This window comes from Rhea pennata, chromosome 14, assembly GCF_028389875.1.
Source record: "Rhea pennata isolate bPtePen1 chromosome 14, bPtePen1.pri, whole genome shotgun sequence".
NCBI classification, from domain to species: Eukaryota; Metazoa; Chordata; class Aves; order Rheiformes; family Rheidae; genus Rhea; species Rhea pennata.
The window spans coordinates 20,350,911-20,370,696 of NC_084676.1; the positions used below are offsets into that span (position 1 = coordinate 20,350,911).

General features: G+C 53.0%; 1 protein-coding gene across 1 annotated transcript in view; it reads left to right on the top strand.

The window, feature by feature from the left end:
- Window positions 1–3,032, top strand: part of LOC134146780 (organic cation/carnitine transporter 2-like) — a 31,075-nt gene extending 28,043 nt beyond the window's left edge. Inside the window, exons 9-10 of the mRNA XM_062587311.1 lie at window positions 451–586; window positions 1,588–3,032. Coding sequence (XP_062443295.1) covers window positions 451–586; window positions 1,588–1,675 — 224 coding nt within the window. The 3' untranslated portion in view covers window positions 1,676–3,032. The remainder of the gene's footprint in view (window positions 1–450; window positions 587–1,587) is intronic.
- Window positions 3,033–19,786: the final 16,754 nt, after the last annotated feature.

Below are 19,786 nucleotides of genomic sequence, written 5' to 3' on the forward strand. Positions count from 1 at the left end.
GCTGTAACATGCTAACATGCTGTAACCAAACGATTACCGCTTCTGTTCTTCTTTGCTCAGCCTTAGGTCATGAGGGTATAGCGAAGTTTTCCCTTGCAACAGGATTTTTATTCAACTTTTAAAAACAGGAGGATCTCAAAACATTGCTGAACAATAGTCATAACACACAGAAATTGTTTCAAGCTTATTGAAGAGGTACTTTGAAGACTTACAATCTTACAAACTCAGTAGGATCAGTTTAAACTGCTCGCATAGCCATTATTTCCTGGTCTCTTGCATTCCCACATACAAATCAACATCCACTTTGAATGCTGAACTCTGAGGGTCTTTTTTTTTCTTTTTTTACCAAAAGCTTAAACCTTGCAGGGATAAAGCTGTGTACCCAAGTTCATAGATATGAATGTTATTCATAACTTAAAGTTGATGTTCACTTTTCTTGTGTTCTGCTAGGTGCCTATGATAGATTCCTGCCTTACATCCTCATGGGGAGCCTGACTGTACTGTCAGGAATTCTCACTTTATTTCTGCCAGAAAGCTATGGTATGCCCCTTCCTGACACAACTGAGCAAATGCTCACAGTGAAAGGGTAAGTGTTGCCTTCTAATCTTTTTTAGTTAATCTGTTCTATCTATAAATTTATAAACATGCGTGTGTGTGTATATTTATATTTCTCCTTGTATAGCTCCATCTTAGATTTTAAAGAACTTAGTTTGCTATGTATAAAACATACCAACAGTAGTACAGATTTGACTCAGTAGAGACTAATGAATTTATAGCACAAGTAATGATGGGCCAATATACTCTATAGCATAGCAGTTTTGGTTATAAGTTGGCTATGCACTGGTAGGAACTCTAAAAGTTATAAGAACGACTGAACAGTTAGAAAGACTTGTTTATGAGACACAGCTTTGAGCAGAGTACCTGGAGAGGAGGGGAAGACTTGTCTAGGTATGGTCGGGGAGGGAGTTTGGCCTTGGTAATTTAGTTAACCCTTCTGTTGAAGATAAAAGAGCCCGGTTGGAATCTTGGTCAATCTTTCCAAGTTTGTATGTACATATTTAGGCTCCACACTCACCATTTTACTCTGACTGAATAAAAGTATGTGAAAGAAATGCATTTATAGAAAATATGTTGCTTTGCATAGTTGCTTTTAAAAGTACAGTGATACTTTGAGTTTTAATCAAAATATTTTTGACTGGTAACAGTCCTGGTTAAAAGTAGCTTGTCAGTTAAATAGTCTTAATTTTAGCCTGTATGTTTTAGATAATTTTGCAATATCAAAGGCTATTAAAAAAAATTGTTTATCTTTTCAGAGTCTTAAAGTCACGTGAGTACTGGCAAAAGGCTGAACTCTTCCATTTAGTTCCATTGAACTAAAAGGGCTTTGAGAATATTTGTCCTTTTGTTGTGACTCTGATTTAGGAAGGTACATAAGGAAATACCTGGCATAAGAATGGAAACTACCCAACTGAAGCCAATAGGATGTTAAAATTAGGAAACTATAACGTCAAACAGTGTTAAAGATATTTCTCTCCATATATTTATTACTAGTTATTTTTCTTTTTTTCTTTTTTTTTTTTTTTATAGACTAAAATACAGGCCAGCACCTAATAACACAAGAGTTTCAAGGAATGAAGAAGAAAATCCAGTGATTTTGAAAAGCACAGCTTTCTGATGAAACTCCTATCTACTTCCTGGTGCACTGAAAGTTAAATGGACTTTTCTTCTAATATTCCTTCTAGAAAGGGCTAGTGGCAACACTTTGCTTCCTGTAATTTTAACTTTATTTATTAATTTGAACACTGTGTTCCATACATTCTCTTTTTATATGACCGTAAATACTGTATAGCCTTTAATGGGATTTTCAGCCTCATTAGTTTTAATGCATCGATAACATGGAACAGTTTCTGATCAATCCTTTGAAACTTTAAGCATATAGTTCAGATTAAAGATGCTTGAAAATGGGTTCAAGGGCTGGCAGAGTACCTAGATTCCCTCAGTGAACCTTCTTCAGAGGTAATGCATATCAAGAGTTAAAAATTGTCAGAAAAAAATTGCTAATCAATTTTGGTTCCTTGGCTTCTGTCTCTGGGCAGAAGGAAATTTATTTATTGTAGTAAAGGGTATGAAAACATACTGCTTGGTAATCTTACTCAAGTGACTTTGCACATGCTGATCTTTTTAACCAGTTTAGGAGAATGAAAAGAAAGATTCTGAAAGTTAAATTAAAACTTGATATGCTTTAACTCAGAATGAACTGAGAGGGTTGTCTTACATAAAATACTGCTAGTATTGGAAGTTTTGCTAAAAAAAATCCACTTGTTCCCAATGCTGTTTTTCAAATATAAGTATCTGATGACATTGCTTACATCTGACATTGGAATGTGACCTGCTTCAAGGTCATATTTATTTTAAATGATGCAAAAGACTTCATCTGTATGCGGGGGGGGGAATGTTAGTTTGGGGTTCTTCCTGTTTGATATGCATTGGAAGTTTTCTGTCTAAATTGTTTTTAAAGTCTTCTGTGCAATTTGAATGACAGAATCAAACAAGTGTAGGTCTGTTTTCAGAAAGTTTAATTCTCTTGTCCTTTTTCTCTCTTTCTTTTACACACTTGCATGCACAACACACACAATCAATGATATTTAGAGCTATTTTTTTTTGTTCTACACCACTGCATTGACTTTATGTGGAGGAATTTATTGAGAGCAAAATTTAGTATAAACTTCTGACCACTGATTCCTGATTCTCAAGTGTCAAGTGTATGATTTTTATGAGGTCTGTTATTTCACATATGTCATGAAATCAGTGAAGGGGTTTTTTTAATTGTTAAAGAAAAGAAAAAGAAAAAGAAATCATGTTGACAGTCTGCCAAGTTCCTTGGGTCACAAAAGCACCCCTGGTAGTACCTGTGTTTCTTTAAAAAATATATCTATATGTATGTCAGTCTCATTTATGCTGTTCTGAAAGTGCATTTACATTATACTGTGACAGATTTGAATAATGAAAGCATTTGTTTTTTGTGGTACTTACTTGTGGGGTTTTTTGTCTTGTAAAAAGTTTAATAAACAGAATCTAAACATCTATGGTCAAAGCTGTTAGGGGCCTTACTTTCTGGTACAGCAGCTGTTACGAAAGTTTTTAGCATTTCGTTACTGCATTTAAATATTTAGGATCAGCTGATTTAAGGCTTTTGTTAACCATCACCCCATATTCTGTCCACGGAACCATACTGTAGTAGTTGGATTGATGCACTGCTTTGTGCCCCCTAAACCTGCTTGCATTAGAAACAAGATGTGGAAAACATTGTACATACTATGGTTTTCTAACTCCTGTGACAGATGTCTTAATTATTAGGGTTTGCTACTCTTTCTCCACCGTTTTCTCACATTATTTGTTTGTTCCAATTTCTGGATATAGCAGGTAGTTGGCCAACACTGCCATGTCACAGAAAAATACAAAATGTTGTATTGTAAGTTCTTCTGAGAAAGGTCAGAGTTTCAGCAGGTTCAGTGTCACTCCTGCTTTGATAGATTGACAGGTCCCTAGCAGAAGGGTTTATAATGCAGTGTATGATTTGAAACCAGTGCAAAAATTGAGAATCTGATTTTTGCAGGCCTCACCGCACATCATTTAATAGGCTTGACATGAGCAAATACATGCCAGGAGAGTGCATGAAACTACCTGTCTCTCTGTCGAGCTAATCAGGAGGAGTGAACCTCCCCTTTTCCAAAAGATGCAATGTAATTTGTCAGTTCATCACTTTTGTTTGCAATGAATATTTTTTTAAAAAAAAGAATAAGGTCTCAAACTCAGTATAAATATTTTCCTTATAAGTCTTATCAATTTTATAGTATTAGGAACTGGAATATACTGAAGCAACTTTGTGTGTTTTAGAAGAAATATGATCACCACAGGAATTTGAGACAAAACACATTTAGCTGTAACTTCCTAGTAATGAATTTGCCAATGTAAGCAACTGTGTCCCACATGTCTCTGCTGTAATCTGTTTCAGAAAATACTCTGAAATGTTAAGATACATCTTGTCTGGTACGTGATCCTTTACAGAAATTCCTGTCCTGAAGTCTCAAGTGCAAATAGCATCTGATGCAGATGTTTGTCTCCATTGTTTTATGCAGGTATGTGCCTTGATAGTGAGACTTCTGTTCTTGAATATTTAAATAGTCTAATGTTTACTAAGTGACTTTTGAGCCAACCAAACTGGGAATCTCACAATTATGACTAATACTGCAAAAACACAATGGCAAACTCTGTGTCACAAAATGTATTTCCTTCCTTGATAATCTTTTTAAACAGAATGTGTGGATCAGAAACATAGAATTTAATACAGCGTACTGGGTTACTTTATTATCCTGCTCCGATTCTCAAGTTCATCTTTAAAACAGGGAGCTTGTTTTAGTGCGTAGTCAGGACCCTGCTAATACATGTTCCCAAAAGAACTCAAGGGAATATTTGAAAAGCATCAGCAGGTAGGTGATCTGCTCTAGGCAAATCAAACACAGATGAAAGGAACGGACACAGCAGCTACCTGGTGGTGTGGTGCTGTCACTGCTGGCGGCAGGAGGACTTGCAGCACTGCACGTGGCTGTGGATGCCGAAGAAGAAAGCCCGGGTACTGCACAGCACCTGGGCGCTGACGGGGGTGCGCTGAGCGCTGCGTTTTCAGGCGTGACTGACTTGGGAGAGCGTGTGATACTGCTCACAGACGTTTTGTGGGCAGGTCACTTTGAGTGTTACGCTGATGTGGAGCAGAATTAGGACCTACTTTCTGAGGCCCTGCTGTAGGTGGGCCACTCTTATAACTTCAGATTCTGTGGGACGCCACGCGTCCCGGCGGAGCCGCTGTGCGAGTGTGACGGGAGGAATCGAGCTCCGGCGGGAGATGCTCCTCTCTGCCCAGCCGCGGAACAGCGGCGTGCAACATGCGGCAGCAGTTCAGGCCCAAGGTGAGGTCGCACCGGGGTATTGCAGATCCTCTCTTTAGAGAGGAGTTAATGTTTTTCCGAATGCCGGTTTGCCTGGTGTGCCAGGCAGTAAACAAAGACCTGTTCTGTTGCACTTTGGCAAAGCTGTCCTTTGTGCTGGGAGTACCCTGTTATCTTCAAAGAAGCAAAGAGGGAGTCGTTGTAAGGTGGAAGGGACAGAATTTGCCTTTGAAAGAAGAGTTGTGATAAAGCTACGAGGTCATTGTACTGCCCCGGCGGGTAAAGGGGACTTTGACATTCAGGCTAAGTTTAACCTGGGAAAGGCTAAAATGTCTCTGATATCCAGAATCTGCTCCTGGTAAGGTGAAGTTATTTGCTGAAAGAGAACGATACGCAGCGCAACATGGTCACCAGGGGAGGCCTTATACCCTGCAGCTAGGATCGCTCGATTTCTAGCTCTGAGATCGACTCCCTTCATTGCCTTGGGGAGTCGCATCTTGTGACTTCGGTTTCCTTGTGCGCGGAGCTGAAACACGGTTAACTCAAAGGTACCATAAGCAGTGTTTTGCCAGAGTGACGTTCCTGTTAGCGTGTTCAGTTTGAACTCGCGTGACTACGAATGTAGCGCTTAGAACAGTACTCGCCTTTTGGAAGCAGTTGGCTTCAGATCAGTTCTGATGCTGTTTTTGCTAATGGAGGGGAACACCTGTCCCTACTTCCAGGTTACAGACTGGAAAACAGAAAGCCCAGGGTGGTGGTGCATTACCTGGGGACTTGGACTGGAGCGAGTCAGGTCTAGGGCAAGTTTTTCAACTCCTAATCATCATATCCTTTAAGTTGCAACACTTTGATAACTGTACGTGAAACTGCCTTCAGCGCAAGGAGGGGCATTATTTAATTTTCTCACTGTTCTCCTACACAGGTTGTAAAAGTATTGTTTTTTCAGGGGACTCTCATTCTGCAGTAGGATAATACTACTACTGTGTTGCTGGTCTCATGGATTTTGTGATTGATGATGTGAATTATACCCATCTCTGCTCTGCAGCTGGTTCTTTCTTACAGTCTCACCCGCAGGGGCTTTTCCTTTTTAATGCTCTGCGAGGTGCTGTGTGTGTGAGCACGAGAAAATTGATGGGACTGTCTCTGTAAGTAAATTTATGTGTTTTACTATTTGTGGAATAGAAGCTCTCTCTTGGACAGTTGTAAATGGTTTCCTTAAAACACAAAATCAGCTTAACCAACATAGTGCATCGCTTACAAATGCATTTGGGGGGTGATTTAACCTACTAGTAATGGCCACAGCCTTGTATATAAAAAGACAAATATTTTCAAATGAAAGACTGATTTCTTCTCAGAATGTACGTATTCCTAGCTGTAACTAAGTTGATTCTTAATATAACTTTTTTTATATAGAAATACATATTGTTTCAGAATAAAATCATATCAGGAAGTCTCTTTAAATGAAGTACGTGTTGGTTTTTTGTTTTTTAACATCTTCATGTTTTAAGGAGCTGTTGTTTGCATAAGAGCTTCTTCATTTTTTAGAGTCCTGTGGGCATGCTTAGTGTCTTTCATGATATAGTGACCTTTTCCCCATAGGTTTTTAAATGCTCGCTAAAAGCAAACAGGGCTTCATAGTGACAGGAGCGCTGCCCGCGACCGCGGGAGAGGCGAGCGGGCGGTGAACGACAGGAAGCAGCGACGGGGACGCTTGCTTCCCGTCCCCTCCCTCGGCGGGCGCGGCGATGCCCTCCTCCCTCCTGGCCCGCCGCGGAGGCGAAGCCGCTCGAGCTCCGGCTGTGCAAATAGTCGCAGGCAGAAGTCCCGCTGCGCCGGCAGCCAAACTGCGGCTTCCTGGCACCCCTGGCCACGGAGGCTCTCCGGTGCGGCAGCGCCCGGCGGCATCCCGGCCGCCCGGGGTGCGGTGGGGGGACGCGGCACCCCAGCCGCTCCGCGCGGAAGCGCTGGCTGCGCACCGAGAGGGGAGATGCAGTTCTCCTTCCCTTTCTGAATTTTTCTTTCTTCTGGTCCGAAATGCATCGATCAAAACTACCCAGGAGATCTCTGCGCGGCCAGCAGTAATCACAAGCCGTGCAAACGCCGCCTCCCGATTCTGCCGCTGGGTTTCTGGGGGCTTCCCCCAGCCGTGCTATAGGAAGGTATTTGCATGTAGAAAAGCAGAAGTTACCCAGGGAAAGAGCAGCTGAGTCAGATGCGCTAGAAGGTTTAAGAAAACAGCTCAGGGGCTCCACCTATTACTGCTTGTTTTTTGTTTTTTTTCTCTCTCAGTAGCAAGCATTTGGCGCACGCTGTACGAGATGAGGGCACAGGTTGACTGGGCAGCTCCTTTTGCCTGTGCCCTCTGCTCGGGCGAGGGGAAACCTAGCTCGCTTGGTGTCTACTGGTGATACAGCAGCAGGAGGCATGAAGCTGAATTACTTTCCTGTAGAAAGAGGAAAGGAAGGCATTTATTTACAGTGATAAACGTGAAGTACCATTAGAGCTATGATTTTTCTTTTTTTAAATTGTACATTTGGTTTCTTCTTAAAAAAGAAAAAAAAAAGAAAGTAGTTTGCAGAACTTGGTCCAGACTGAGAGGTGCTATCTTTAAAACTTGGGCTACTTCTAATGTGTCTTCTTCCTCTAGAATTCAGTAAAACAGTAGGAAAGTAGTAGTAGGAGATAACAGGGCACCCAGCATCCCCCGAGGCACTTTTGCAGTACTAAGCTGGGGGCTGACCCCCTGCGAATAACCCGCTGCTGCCTGCGGGCCTGGCTGGGCCGGCAGCAGTCCTTGGCAGCGAGGCTGAGCCGGCAGAAAGGGCTGTAAAATCCCCCGTCCTGCTCCATGGGCCCCTATGCAGGGATGTCGCCCGGTTTCCTAGATTTGGAGTAATTCTCCCGTGGGAGACCTGTGATTCGGGAATTCCCTGTGCAGCAACGAGCCCCAAGCTGTTCTCAGCCGAGTCCAGCGGAGCCGGACAGCACGACCCGACGTGGGAGCAGGTCTCCAGAAGGGCCGGCTCAGTAGGAGCCTGCGGCTCCCGGAGCCGTGCTCCGTCCGTCGCATCCTCCCCCTGCTTCCAAGCACCGCCAGATCTCACCATCGCTTCACAGCGCTCGGTTTTGGACGCTCTCATCCCGTTTCTCTTGCAGCTTGATCATGCTGCAGGTTTTCGTTCTCATGTTTGCTGACAATTTTCTTTTCACTAGCAGTAACAAACATCGGTGGGGTGTTTTTTTGTTTGTTTTGGGTTTTTTTGACAAAAGGTTGGAGAAAATAAGTTCTCTTTAACTTTCTCAGCTGGCAGAAAGTTTGGTGCTGAAAATACTGATTCTGCAAAGAATGGTGGTTTCACGGGCAGTACAGACCGCTCTGTATTTCACCGGGAAGCCGAGTCTCACCGTAACCACGGCGCCGGCGGAGGGGCGCTTTCGGGCGGCTGCCGCTACCGCCCGCGGCCCGGCCGCTGCAGCCGGGGGCCGCCGGGCGCTTCGGGCTCGGCGCGGGTTCCCGGAGCTCGGGCCGGGCTTCCGCCAGCGGCCGCCCGCGGGGTCGGCGCTCCGCCGGCCGCGGCTCGGCGGCGCCGCTCGGGGGGGCGTCGGGGCCGCCCCGCCCGCGGGAGGCCGGCGCGGCGCCGGCGAAGGGAAAGCGAAAGCGCCGCGCGGGGCCGGGGCCGGGGCCGGAGCGCAGCGCAGCGCCGGGGCTGCCGGCAGGTAGGAGACGGCCGGGGGGAGCCGGGCGGGGGCTGGAGACCCCCGGGCGGGGAGCGCCGGGGGCGCTGCCGGCGCGCGGAGGAGGAGGAGGAGGGGGGGGAGGAAGGCGGCGGCCGTGGCCCCCCGCGCGCTGCCGCCCCCGCGCTGCGCCGAAGCGACGCGGTTGCGCCGGGGGGGCAGTTTGGGGGCCGCTGCCGGCTCTGCCGCGCCCCGCGGGGCCGCTTCGCCCCGCTGCCGGTTCCGGCTCGTCGGCGCTGCCCGCTTGCGTTACACGAGCGGAAAACTTTCTCGGAGGTCGGGCGCAGCTTGGCTGTTCTTTCCGTGCTTGTGTTGCGAGGCCAGCCGGGAGAGGGGAAGGAGAGACCTTTTTCTCCCGGGTGCAAACGGTTCCGGGGGCCTTTCCTCGGCCCGGCGCTGTCCCGCTGCTTGGAGCGGGAAGGGACGACAAATTAGGTGAAAATATGTTGCTTTAATATCAGCTGATTTGCACAAATTATAATAAATTATAGGCTTACCTTCTTTCTGCTCTGCATCGGGTCCAGCGTTAATTGTGGCTCTGGTAGAGGCTTGCGGTGGTCGCAACCTGCAAAAGGCGAGAAGGAAACCTGGGCAGGAGGAGCCCGGGGGACGCGTGCGAGCGGGGAGGCCGGGTCGGAGCGAGGGGGATCCCGCTGCCGCTGCGCCCGGAGCTGGCGCCTGCCGGGGCAGAGGGACGCGAGATCGGCAGAGTTGGGAAGCGCTGGTGGAAGTCTCGGAGGTGCGATGGATGCCTTTCCACACTCCGCAGCTGGCCTTCCCCCCTCCCCAAACCAAGGGGCAGATAAAGCCTCAGCAGGGAGAGGTTGGGGGTTTCAAGAGTCTGGCCTGAGCTGCATCCCTTTTCAGGCAGGTTTTTCCCTTCCTGGGTAACTGCACCTGCAAGTCACTCCCAGGTGTCTCAAGTCAAGGAAAAGCGCAGCTAAAGGTGCGAGCTCGTCACTGGGGAAGCGGCAGAGGCTTTGGTAGTGGCTGGGAGCTGTGCTGCTGCGGTGCTCGCCTGGGCCCCGAGCTGCTGAGCAGGCGCCCGCGCCCGTGGCCTGGCTGAGCTGGGCGATCCCCCCCGTCCCGCTGCCCGCGGTCCAGCCCCCGTCCCGGGGCGCGCTCGGCTACGGCCCCCCCGGAAAGCCGGCGCGGTGGCTGACGCTGCTAAGCCCAAGAGCCCCTCGAAGCAGCCCAGCTGGGGCGGCGGCGTGGGCGAGGGGCGCGTGCTGTGGACCTCGACCTCAGCCCCGCCGCGGTTTTGTGGGCGAGATGCGCTCGCTGCGAGCCGCCCCGGCGCGGGGAGGCCTCGCCTGCGCTGCGCTCTCCCGGCCCACGCTTGCTTAGTGCTGCGCTCAACCTGAGCAAGGTGCTGCTGCTCACTCTCGCCTCAAAGACGCTCGGTTTCCCTGCAGCAAGCCGGCGCCGCCGCACCAGCCCTGCGGGAAGCGGCGTCTCAGGTGCGAGCTGGTGGAGCGGCGGGTTGGGCACGGAGCGCTTCCACCAGGAGCTGGAAAGAGAAACTGCTTTTAAGCTGGAGAAGACTTGAGTTTTGCCAGTCTCCCTCCATCATGCTTCCCTGTCTGCACGAGCTCTCAGAGGCCGAGTTAATGATTTCCTGGGAAGAGGCGGTGACCGCGGGGAGGGGAGGTTTGCTGCGAGCCCTTGGCGGAGGTGCGCCACCGGGAGCCCCGCGGGGCTGGCTGCTCGCCTGGCCACGGCACGCTGCTTCCCTGCTCCGGCGAGGCGGTTTTCCCGAGCGGCCTTGCTGCAGGCTCCTGAACCACTGCACGAGCCGGGCAGCACCTCTCCGTTTAGCAGGAACGCTGCTCCGGCGATCTGTCATCGTGTTTCCCACCAGCCTTTAATGCGCGTTCATACGTTACTGTTTGTGACATACGTTTGGGTTTTTTTCACTGTACCACGTTTTGGTTTCCATCTTTCCTTGCTGATGTCTCATCTCGTAAGCGTGAGCACGGGAGGCTCCAGTGCGGTGAGTGGTGCTGGAGAAGAGATGAGAGCAATGAGGAGAAAACGAGCAGCTGTTTCGGTGCCACGTGCGTTATCTGCGTGGATCAAAGCTCCTCTCCGGCGAGCGCAGTGCCGCCCCCACCCCGTGGCAGCGGTCCGCGGCAGTAGGTAGAGCAGTTCTCCCCACCCTGTTTCTCCCTGCTGCAGCAGAGCAGAGGGTGTTTGGCTGCGCGGTGGAGAAACCAACGTGTGTCCGCGTTGAGATAATGCCGCAGGGAAGAGATTAGATAGAGAGAGAGGATTGGGCCGGATCTGCTCAACCCTTGGAGTTCAGACCCGGGGAGCGGGAGGATCGCGGGCCCTGGGCGCTGCTCCCTGACTTTGCAGCTTCACTGAGCTTCACTAATTTTTACACCCTGATGTTTTTACCCCTCGTTTGGTGAAGAAAAGGCACAGTCGAAAGCCTTCCTCAGGAGGTGAGTAAACGTGACAGCAGCTGTTCAGTTTTGAAAGCCTCTTTCCTGAAACAGTGAACGAGGGTGTGCAAAATAGCTGACACTTCCCATGCAGCAGTTGCATCATCTTCCTCTAAGCACGCGTTGTGGTCAATAGAAGTGTGATGTGCGACGGGTCTGTGATAACAAGCACGAGCACGGGCGGTCCCTCAGCACGTAAAGATGCCCCGGATGATCGGCCTTGAAAGGAGCCTTCGCTTGTGTCAAATATGCAGCACAAGTACAACTGCCTTTGCTGCGCAGGAGGTGTTGCAGGCGCCCGCAGTGCAGCGCGTGCCCCGGCGACGGCTTTCGCCGAGGCGCTGGGCCGACTCGAGGGGTTGCTCTGGGGCGATGCTCTCGCACGCATCTGCATTAGGGGGAGGGCTGGAAGCTGCTCCGAAAATAAAATACAACCTGTTTTAGTAGTGCTGCTGATATACTGCCTTGCAGTGCCTGTGTTACTCTACTTCCAGCTGTGTGAGTGTATACGCTGCAGCTGTAACTATTTTTTATGAGTTTTAGTACATGAAGCACAGTGCACTATAAGCAGCTGCGGCTTTGCTTTTTTTCCAGTTTACACTCTCTACTGCATGTGCCAATGAAGAGAAAACTTGTTTTTTCCTGAAGCAGTGGAGATGTCTCAAATCATTTGTGTTCCCACATTGCTGCTAATGACCAAGTCTGCTGGGGAGAAGAAGAAGTAAGGGTTTTCTGCCGCTTGTGGATGCAAGAACTGTTTGTGCCGGGAGTTCATGTGTCCCGTCACAGGATGTTTCATGGCCTCCACCATTGCCCAGATGTTGCTTCTGCTCAAGGGCAACTGAGCAAAGGCACTTGGGTGGGTACGGCAAGGTGAGCGTTGTGTGTCTTCCCAAAACGTCCCCCAAATCAGGAATTGGAGCTACGTGGTTGACGAGCCCGTTACGCAGTTTGCCCTCGTTCCTCGTCTGGGGCGACGAGAGCTGGGGGCGGCACGCTCGTGCCCCCGAGGGGGCGGCTCGTGCTCGCAGCCCCGGCCGAGCGGGTACCCCTCTCTGGCAGCGCTGCCCTCTCTGCAGCCGGTTCGGCTCTCCCGGTTTCCGTGAGGTTACGTTTCCTGGTGTGATTCATGCAAGCTCACCTGCAGCTCGGCGCGGTGGCGAAGCCGCAGCGTTGCAGAAGGCGCCGTGCGGGTGGGCGGCCACCCCGCTCTCCTCCGCGCCGGCGGCCGGGTGCCGATCACCGGGCTCTTTGTTTCAAATCCCGCTCGTTTCCTCCGCGGCGGCAGCACGAGGCTTTCTGCAGCTCTTCCCACGTCGGCACCTCAGCCGCAGGTGCTGCTCCCGCGCCGGGTGCCCGGGGCGGCGAGAGGCGCCCAGCAGCCGCCCGGCTTTGGAAGCGCCCGGCTGTGCACGGCGTGGGGCCCGCGGCGAGCTGCTCGGCTGGGAAGAGGCGCTTGCGGAGCAGGATGGAGCAGGAAGCCGGGCTCCGGACTGCCCTCCCTCCGTGCTGCGCGGGGACCAGAGGACCCGGAGCGAAACCCGTCTTTGGCGAGGTCCGGCGGCGGCTTTGCTGCGGACCGTAACAGGATCCCGGTTTCCCCAGCAGCTTCCTCTGAAGGAGGCACGCGATGAGGGCCCCCGAGCTGCCCAGCACCGCTGTTTTATTTTGAGAGAGCAACATTTGCTAAGTGCTTTTCCTCCAGTTAAGCAAACTATTTATATTTTTCATACTCGGCCCATTTTCCCTGCAGCGTTGAGTCTTGCCCTGCCTGTGGCTCTCAGATTCGTGCTCCAGTAAAAGCGGAGTCCGGCGCGCATGACCTTGATCATGAACCACGTCATTAGCTCAATTTTTGTTTAGCATGTTTTGAAAATAATGGAGAACACTGTCTCCTAGCCAGTATAAACAAAAATTCCATCTAGATAATATTTCAAAGACTGTGTATCTGTTTGTTGAAGTCCATCTCCCCCACCGGTTTATCTTGCCTCTTCTCCTCCGGTTAGACCATGTGTGTACATGATGCACGAGACAAAATAAGCCTACGTGAATTTTCACTGTTACCATTTTCTCTCCCATAGCGAGGAAGCCTGTTTGATAATGTCTTGTCTTTAGAGGTAGGTATGTGGAGGTGGGGTGGCAGAAATCCCCTTCAGCCTGAGAGGCTCCTGCTTGCGGCGCGCTCCGTGCCGCGGAGGTGCGTCCTGCTCCGGTCCTGCCTCGTGCCGCCCGCCGTGTCCCGTGGCCTCTCCCCTCCCCTGCACGATGGCTTCCCCTTAGCAGGAACTCTTGGGCTGGAGGGAGCATCTCGGTCTCCGTCCAGGCCTCGGATGAAGACAGTTTTGGAGCAGAGCTGAGCACGCCAGGGACACGGCGCCTTTGGTGCCTCTCGCCCTTCTGACGTCACAGGTATGGCGAGATGTTTATCCAGATCTTCTGGGAGAAACCGGGCTGAAAGACAGCAGAAGGAGATCACGCGTTTCCGTTTCAGCTGAAGGACGTATCTACCCACCGCTTAAGGACCCGAGCGGCTGGCTGAGGTGAGAGCGTGGCTCGTGGCGGCGCGGTGGCCCGCAGGAGGTGGTGGCCCGCCACGGCCCGCTCTTGGCGTTGCAGGGGCGACCAGCGCTCGCGGAAAACGTCCCTTGCTGCTGTGGTCCCCTTGGGAAAGGCCCCTGCTAGGGCAGAGAAGGGATGAAACGATCCTCCTGCGCTGGCTCGCTCCTGCCGTGGTTTGGGGCTGCGGGGCGAGTCCGAGAGCAGCGCGCGAGCTGCCCCTCCAGCCCCGCACCGGCGGCGGCCCCGGGTGCCCCCGGACGCCAAGCAGGCGGCACAGAAGCGGGGCGGCCGGCGGCGTGGAGCGGCGCGCGGCGGTGCCGGCCGGCGGCGGCCCTTTTCCGCGTTTGATCCGCGGCAGGCTGAAGACGCGGCCGAGCGAGCTCAGCGAAGCGGCTGCAAGCAGAGAGCGCCCTGCCAGAAACCCGCCTTTCTGCTAAAAATGCAGATTACCAGAAAAGTTTGGACTAGCCCCCGGGTCGGTGCGACGGCGTCGGGCGCCGGCCGGCGCGCGCCGAAGCTGCTCCGGTGGGCGCGCGTTGCGGGACGCGTTGCGGGACGCGCCGCTGAGCGCTTCGAGCTGTCCCGCTGAGCTCGTCCCGCGGCACGGCACGGCACAGCACGGCACGGCGCGGCGGGCGGCTTGCGGCTCGCTGACGGAGCCGCGACTGCGGCCGAACCGGCCCCCCGCCCGCCGCTGCTGGGGCTGTGCAGCGGGCGGTGTTTCCCGGCCTTATTTACTTAGTAAATCAGCTCTATTTCTGTCTTGCTGTCTTAACCCGGCAGCAGCCCTCCTGCCTGCCCCGCGGAGCATCGCTCCCTGCCCCTGACTCCCGACTCCCTTCCCTGGCTGGGTCGAGCCCCCCGCCGCGGCAGGGGAGGCGCAGGGCGGCGGCGCCGGCCCGGCCCGGGGGCCCCGCGGCCGGCCCGGCCCCGGGCGCGCGCCGCGGCGGGCAGGGCTGCCGGCGCGCGGCTGCGGTTAGCTGCCTCGAGGTGTGCCGCTTCCTCTTTCCCATCAGTTCTTCTCTCGTGATTTCCTATTAATCGTCGCCCGCTTTCTCCTGCGCCTTGGGACACCGGGAGCCGAGATGCTCCCGAGCGCGGCCAGGCTGGCGGCGAGCCGCTCCGGCGGGCGTCCGAGCCGGACCAGCTTTGCATCCGAGCTCGGAGAAACGCCTTTAGCTCAGCAACGTCAGCATCTTTTTGAAAACGTGAACTGAGCTAATTGCATTTGCTACTGAGAAACGCTGCAGTAAATGTTTCAAGGTGACTAGGTGGTAGGGTCAGCAGATGGATCACACTCCAAAGGATGCAGACCCACATGCAGAGGCTTTCGTGTAGGACCCTTGCCTACACGTCGTGCACCATGCAGGGACAGCAGGATTCCTGCAAAGACCTCCGGGCCAGGTCCACATTTCAGTGTGGAAAACCAGGGAAGTGGCCATAAATTGCAATCAGGACTGCTGTAGAAACTGTGGGCTTGGAAAATTGAGGCATTATGCTACTTTGCGGCAGACACATTTTGATAAAAGGAAAAAGAGGCTGAAAAGATGAGCGGGCAGTTTGTAATGTGTAATAGCGGACCTAGATATTTCTCTTCACTGTACTAGCTGTTCACTGTACTCCGTGACTTCTGCTTTTTTGCACTTTATGTTGCCTGTCTCCAGTGTGCCAGAGCTTAGGAATTTGCCCTTGGCTCACGCTCCTTCCTGTGCATGGATCGGGTGAGAAGCCTCTTTGGTGTGCTCATTCCTCAAGTCCCAGAGATGGTTTTGAGGAGCAGTGATACTGCTGCTTGTCACTGCTCTGGCAATACTGAAAGTCTTTTCAGTTATCTAGTCAACGCAGCCAACAGCTTTTACAGATACGCATCAGTGATCCCCTCTTGCAATGCAGCAAGGCCGTCGCTGTGCAGGTGGAAAGGCGAGTTTGAGTGGCTGAAGCGAAATACCACGAATGAACGTTCAGGTTGAGGCACCCAAAGGTGGAAATGCATCAGCAGTGACTGGCAGAGCTTTGCCAGCATCGCAGGGATGTCAGTCGAAGAGCTGGAGGTCAAATACGGGCACCCCAGGCCTACAGGGGCTGCTACTCACCGGGCGCTTCTCAAGCTCTTCATCCACCTGCAGCTCCCCAGGGCTACTGCGGACTACATAACTCTGATATCAGCATTTTAACTGAAAACATAGAAATGCATTGCCACGAGGCAGAGCGCTAGCAAGTGATAATGACCACTCTCATTTTTCTGCATTGCAATTTCGTTGTCATTTATTTCTTGGTACAGAGGTAACCACATCATTTCAATGACATTTTAATGATTTTTTTTTTAGTAGCAGTGTCAATAATGGTATAATGGTATGGTTGTCTTGTTTGTGTTGGAATAATAAAAAGGCAGGAAAGCAAATGCTGTAAAGATATAAAGGGTTATAGACGTGCGGAGAAGCTGGCTGAGGGCAAGGTTGTGTGCTGGTTTCAGTGGCACTGAACTGGAAAGCTCTGGTCTTCGGTAGGGCTTCTTTAGGGGTTCCTGGGTATCTCGCTAGAGCCAAGGTGTGAACGATGAGGATGCGGGTCCAGCCTCTCCTTCTCAGGTTAGCAACCCGGGGGAAACGCATTTTGTTGTGCCTGTGCTCCGGGAGCCAGAGGCGCTTCGAAGGCTCTGGGGCAATCTTGCTGAGGGGCAGCTCGCTGCTGCACCTGACACAGGGGCAGGAGGAGCTTAAGGCGATGTTCCTGTGCTGAAAAGATGAAAAAGTCAAAGAATCGAAGCTGTAAGTGAGAAAGGAAAGAAAAGCCCTCAAGTGCTGAGAAGATCCCCTCAGCCCCCGGCACCCGAGCTGCGTCCGGGAGCGCTGGGAGAGGCCCTCCGGGCACCTCTCTGCTGGCCCCTCCAGCTGCAGCCCGCTAGCAGGCATCGCTGTAGCTATCGACTCTTAAAGCGTTATTAACGCACAGGAGCAGGAAGTCAACGAGGTGAATAAGCCTCCCGGGATGAAGCGGCGCTTGCAGTGCCGGCGGTCGCCCGGTTTGCACCGGGAGCCCCGGGCGGGCGCCGCGCCGGGCTGGGGCGAAGCGCGGCGGCTGTCGGGCTGGCCGGCGACCTCGGCGCGCCGCGGCGTGCCGTCAGGCCGTGCCGGGGGCGCTGGCCTCGGCCTGCCCGTCCCCTTCGCGCGCCGATGCCCCCGCGTGCGGCTTCCTCCTCCCCGCCCTGCCCCGCCGCGAGCGGGACGGCGCCGGGACTGCAGCCGGGTGGATGGACGGACGGACGGACGGATGCCTCCAGCCGCGCTGCGCGTTGAACTCCGGCACAGGGCTCAGCAGGTTTATCCGAGCGTGAAAATGGAAGAAAAGCAGTATTTCTTGAATTCCCCAAGGAATTCCGGGAACACCTTTCCGGAGCGAAGCAGCGAGATCCGTGCGCTGGGGGCTCGGGAGGGACCGAGCGCGGTGCCCAGAGGCAGCTCCGATGGTCTCCCGGGCAGCAAGGCGGCTCTCGGCCCCGCGTCCCGCTGCAGCCGCCCCACGGCGCGGGGCCGGTTCGGAAAGCCCCTGCGCCCGGGCCGGCCGGCCGGGCCCCAGGGCAGCGCCGATGCAGAGGGCATCGGCGCTAGGAAGAGTATCCGCGTTTGTTGGGTTGCTTTCGGAGCGGCTCGAGAGCTACGGGCAGGACCTCGGAGGGAAATAACGAAATGCAACGTAATCGCCGCCGAAGATGTTGCCGTAATGAGGCTGGTTCAGCGCGTCGACGTGAGCTGCGCGGCGGAGCTGTTGGTCTCCGCGCGGGTGTGATTATGGGCATTACTGTGGCAAAACTTGCCAGGCGGGAACAGGAAAATCCAAGGCTGGGGGGTTTTCAGTCACACTTTGCAAAGACAGCGTGAGAAGGATCTCCACGGATCCAGCTCCCGGCGGGCAGCCGCGGGCCACGGAGCTCCTCGGAGGCGGCTGGGGGCTCGCCGTGCTCGAGGGAGGCTCTCCGGGGCCATGCGCCGGCTTGGCCCAGCTCCCCCGGGGCAGCGTTGACATCTAGTGAGAGTAAACGGTCTGTGGGATGGAGCAAGGACGCTGGCTACGGACCACTGGGGCAGGAGGCAGGAAAATTACTGAGAGCCGCACACGGGCGCACGGCCGGATGGCCGCTCCGGTGGGCACCTACGACCGTCTCCTGCCCCCTGCCCGGGGGGGCTGCGGAGGCTCCTTCTCTGGAGATACCCACAGCTCGCCTGGACGCGGTCCGGGGCGGTGTGCTCTGGGTGACCCTGCTTCAGCGGGGCGTTGGACTAGATGATCTGCAGAGGCCCCTGCCAACCTCAACCATTCTGTAAAAATTAAAACCTTCAGCTCATGCCACCAAGCCCGTAATTCTGTTTCTCTTAATCAACCGGACCGAAACAAAGGCAGCGCTAGCGCGGCTGCCCTCCCGCAGGCACTCGTGGGCCACCCAGTCCCCGTCAAAGGTACGGCTGACGAGCGAGCGAGCTCCTGCGCCGGCCTGCCCTGCACCGAGCAGCTACTACAGCTAGCAAAACCCGTATATAAACGTGTGCAGCAGGCACCTGAGATGGGCCACCTTGCGATGGAGGGAGCCTGCAAGTTGCCAGGGTCTCTGCTGTCACGAGACACCGGGACTGGTGACACAGCCCGGCTTGGGGAGTCTGGGTGGTACCTCACAGGTGGGTTGACCGCCTTCTCTACACATCCTATAGGTAAATAGCTTACAAATTTGGAATATAGCTAATTCTAACGTAGAGGACGGGAACCATCACAGCAGCCAAGGTAAGGACGACCAGGGAGGGGGGTATGACGCAGGGACTTCTGTATTCCTGCAGGGAAGAGATGTGTGAAAGGGTCCTGAAAACGGGACCCTGGCTTCGGATTTAAAGATCTTGTTTAAATGGGTGGTGCCCGCACCAGCCGTGAAGCATTGCCAGGTTGAGGTGTTTTTCGTCTTAGACTGAAACAAGCACAGTTCCTTGTGCTTGAAATCTATGGCAGGCCTGAGAGGGCAACGTTTTTCTGGCTATTCTTGAGGAAAAAAAAAATGAAATGATTTTCCTACTCCTGGTTGCAATAGAGTGGGAAACACTGTCAAAAAAATGATCTTAGAAAACTTAGAAAAGTGCCATTTTATGCCGCTCACTTGTCCAAATAAATCATTATCCCAACGTCACAGATCTGAGGTTTTGCAAGAACTTACTCTTTTATTTTTCCAGTATAATTCTGTCTGACAGCTCTTGCTTAATAATATTTTCCAAGGCATTTTGCATCGTATGAAGGGTGTGTTTTGTGCGAGAGCAGGCGCATCGGCTGACTATTGGCAGGGTACCGTTAGCGAGCTTCTTTGTGTGCGTGTTCAAGAAATTAAGCACAACTTGAAAAAATAATCTGAAATGAATACCAAATACCAAGAAGTTTTTAGAGGATTCCAACCATCTGAGTTACTATTTGTTATTTGCATTCCCTTTTCCAGCAGGTGGAAGTACCTGAAATAAATGGGAGAGAGAGGACTGTGCGGCCTTCCCCGTTCCTGGAAGCTCCCGGGCAGCATCCCTGCCGTCGGGGCCTTCGTCAGCCACCACGGAGGGTTCCTTTTCCAGCCGGTTTTACACTAAACCGGCAGCCGCTTTGCTTACCCGAAAGCAGACTCCGACCTTTGCTTCGCGTGTTGCAATCAAAGGCGATGGCGGAGCGCTCTCGGTGCAAAAGGGTGCACGGGTGACAGGTCCCTCCGCGTGTCCTTCAACACGAAACCCAGGCCCCCGCGTCGCCCTCGCGCCCCGCGTAGCGGCTGCGTGTACGTGGGCTGCTCGTTCGTCATGTTGCGCTGACAGTGCCATATATCAGAGAGCAAACAGGTAGAAAACCGGCTTTTTTTCCAGCTAGCAAAACCTGTTCAATCAAGCTCTGTGCTGGTTACAGGAGCTCTGGGAAACGCTTGGCTTTACCGTGTGTGTTAATCGCTGGCTTCTCTCCTCGGGCCAGCGGCGCCGGAGCCGCTCCGCGGGGGGGGACGCCTGTCCGCTGCCCCCTTTCCCGGTGACTCTCTTAACTCTGCTAGAAGCGGGGCTCGCGCCCAGCCCCTCTGGCTTCCGAGCAGGCGGG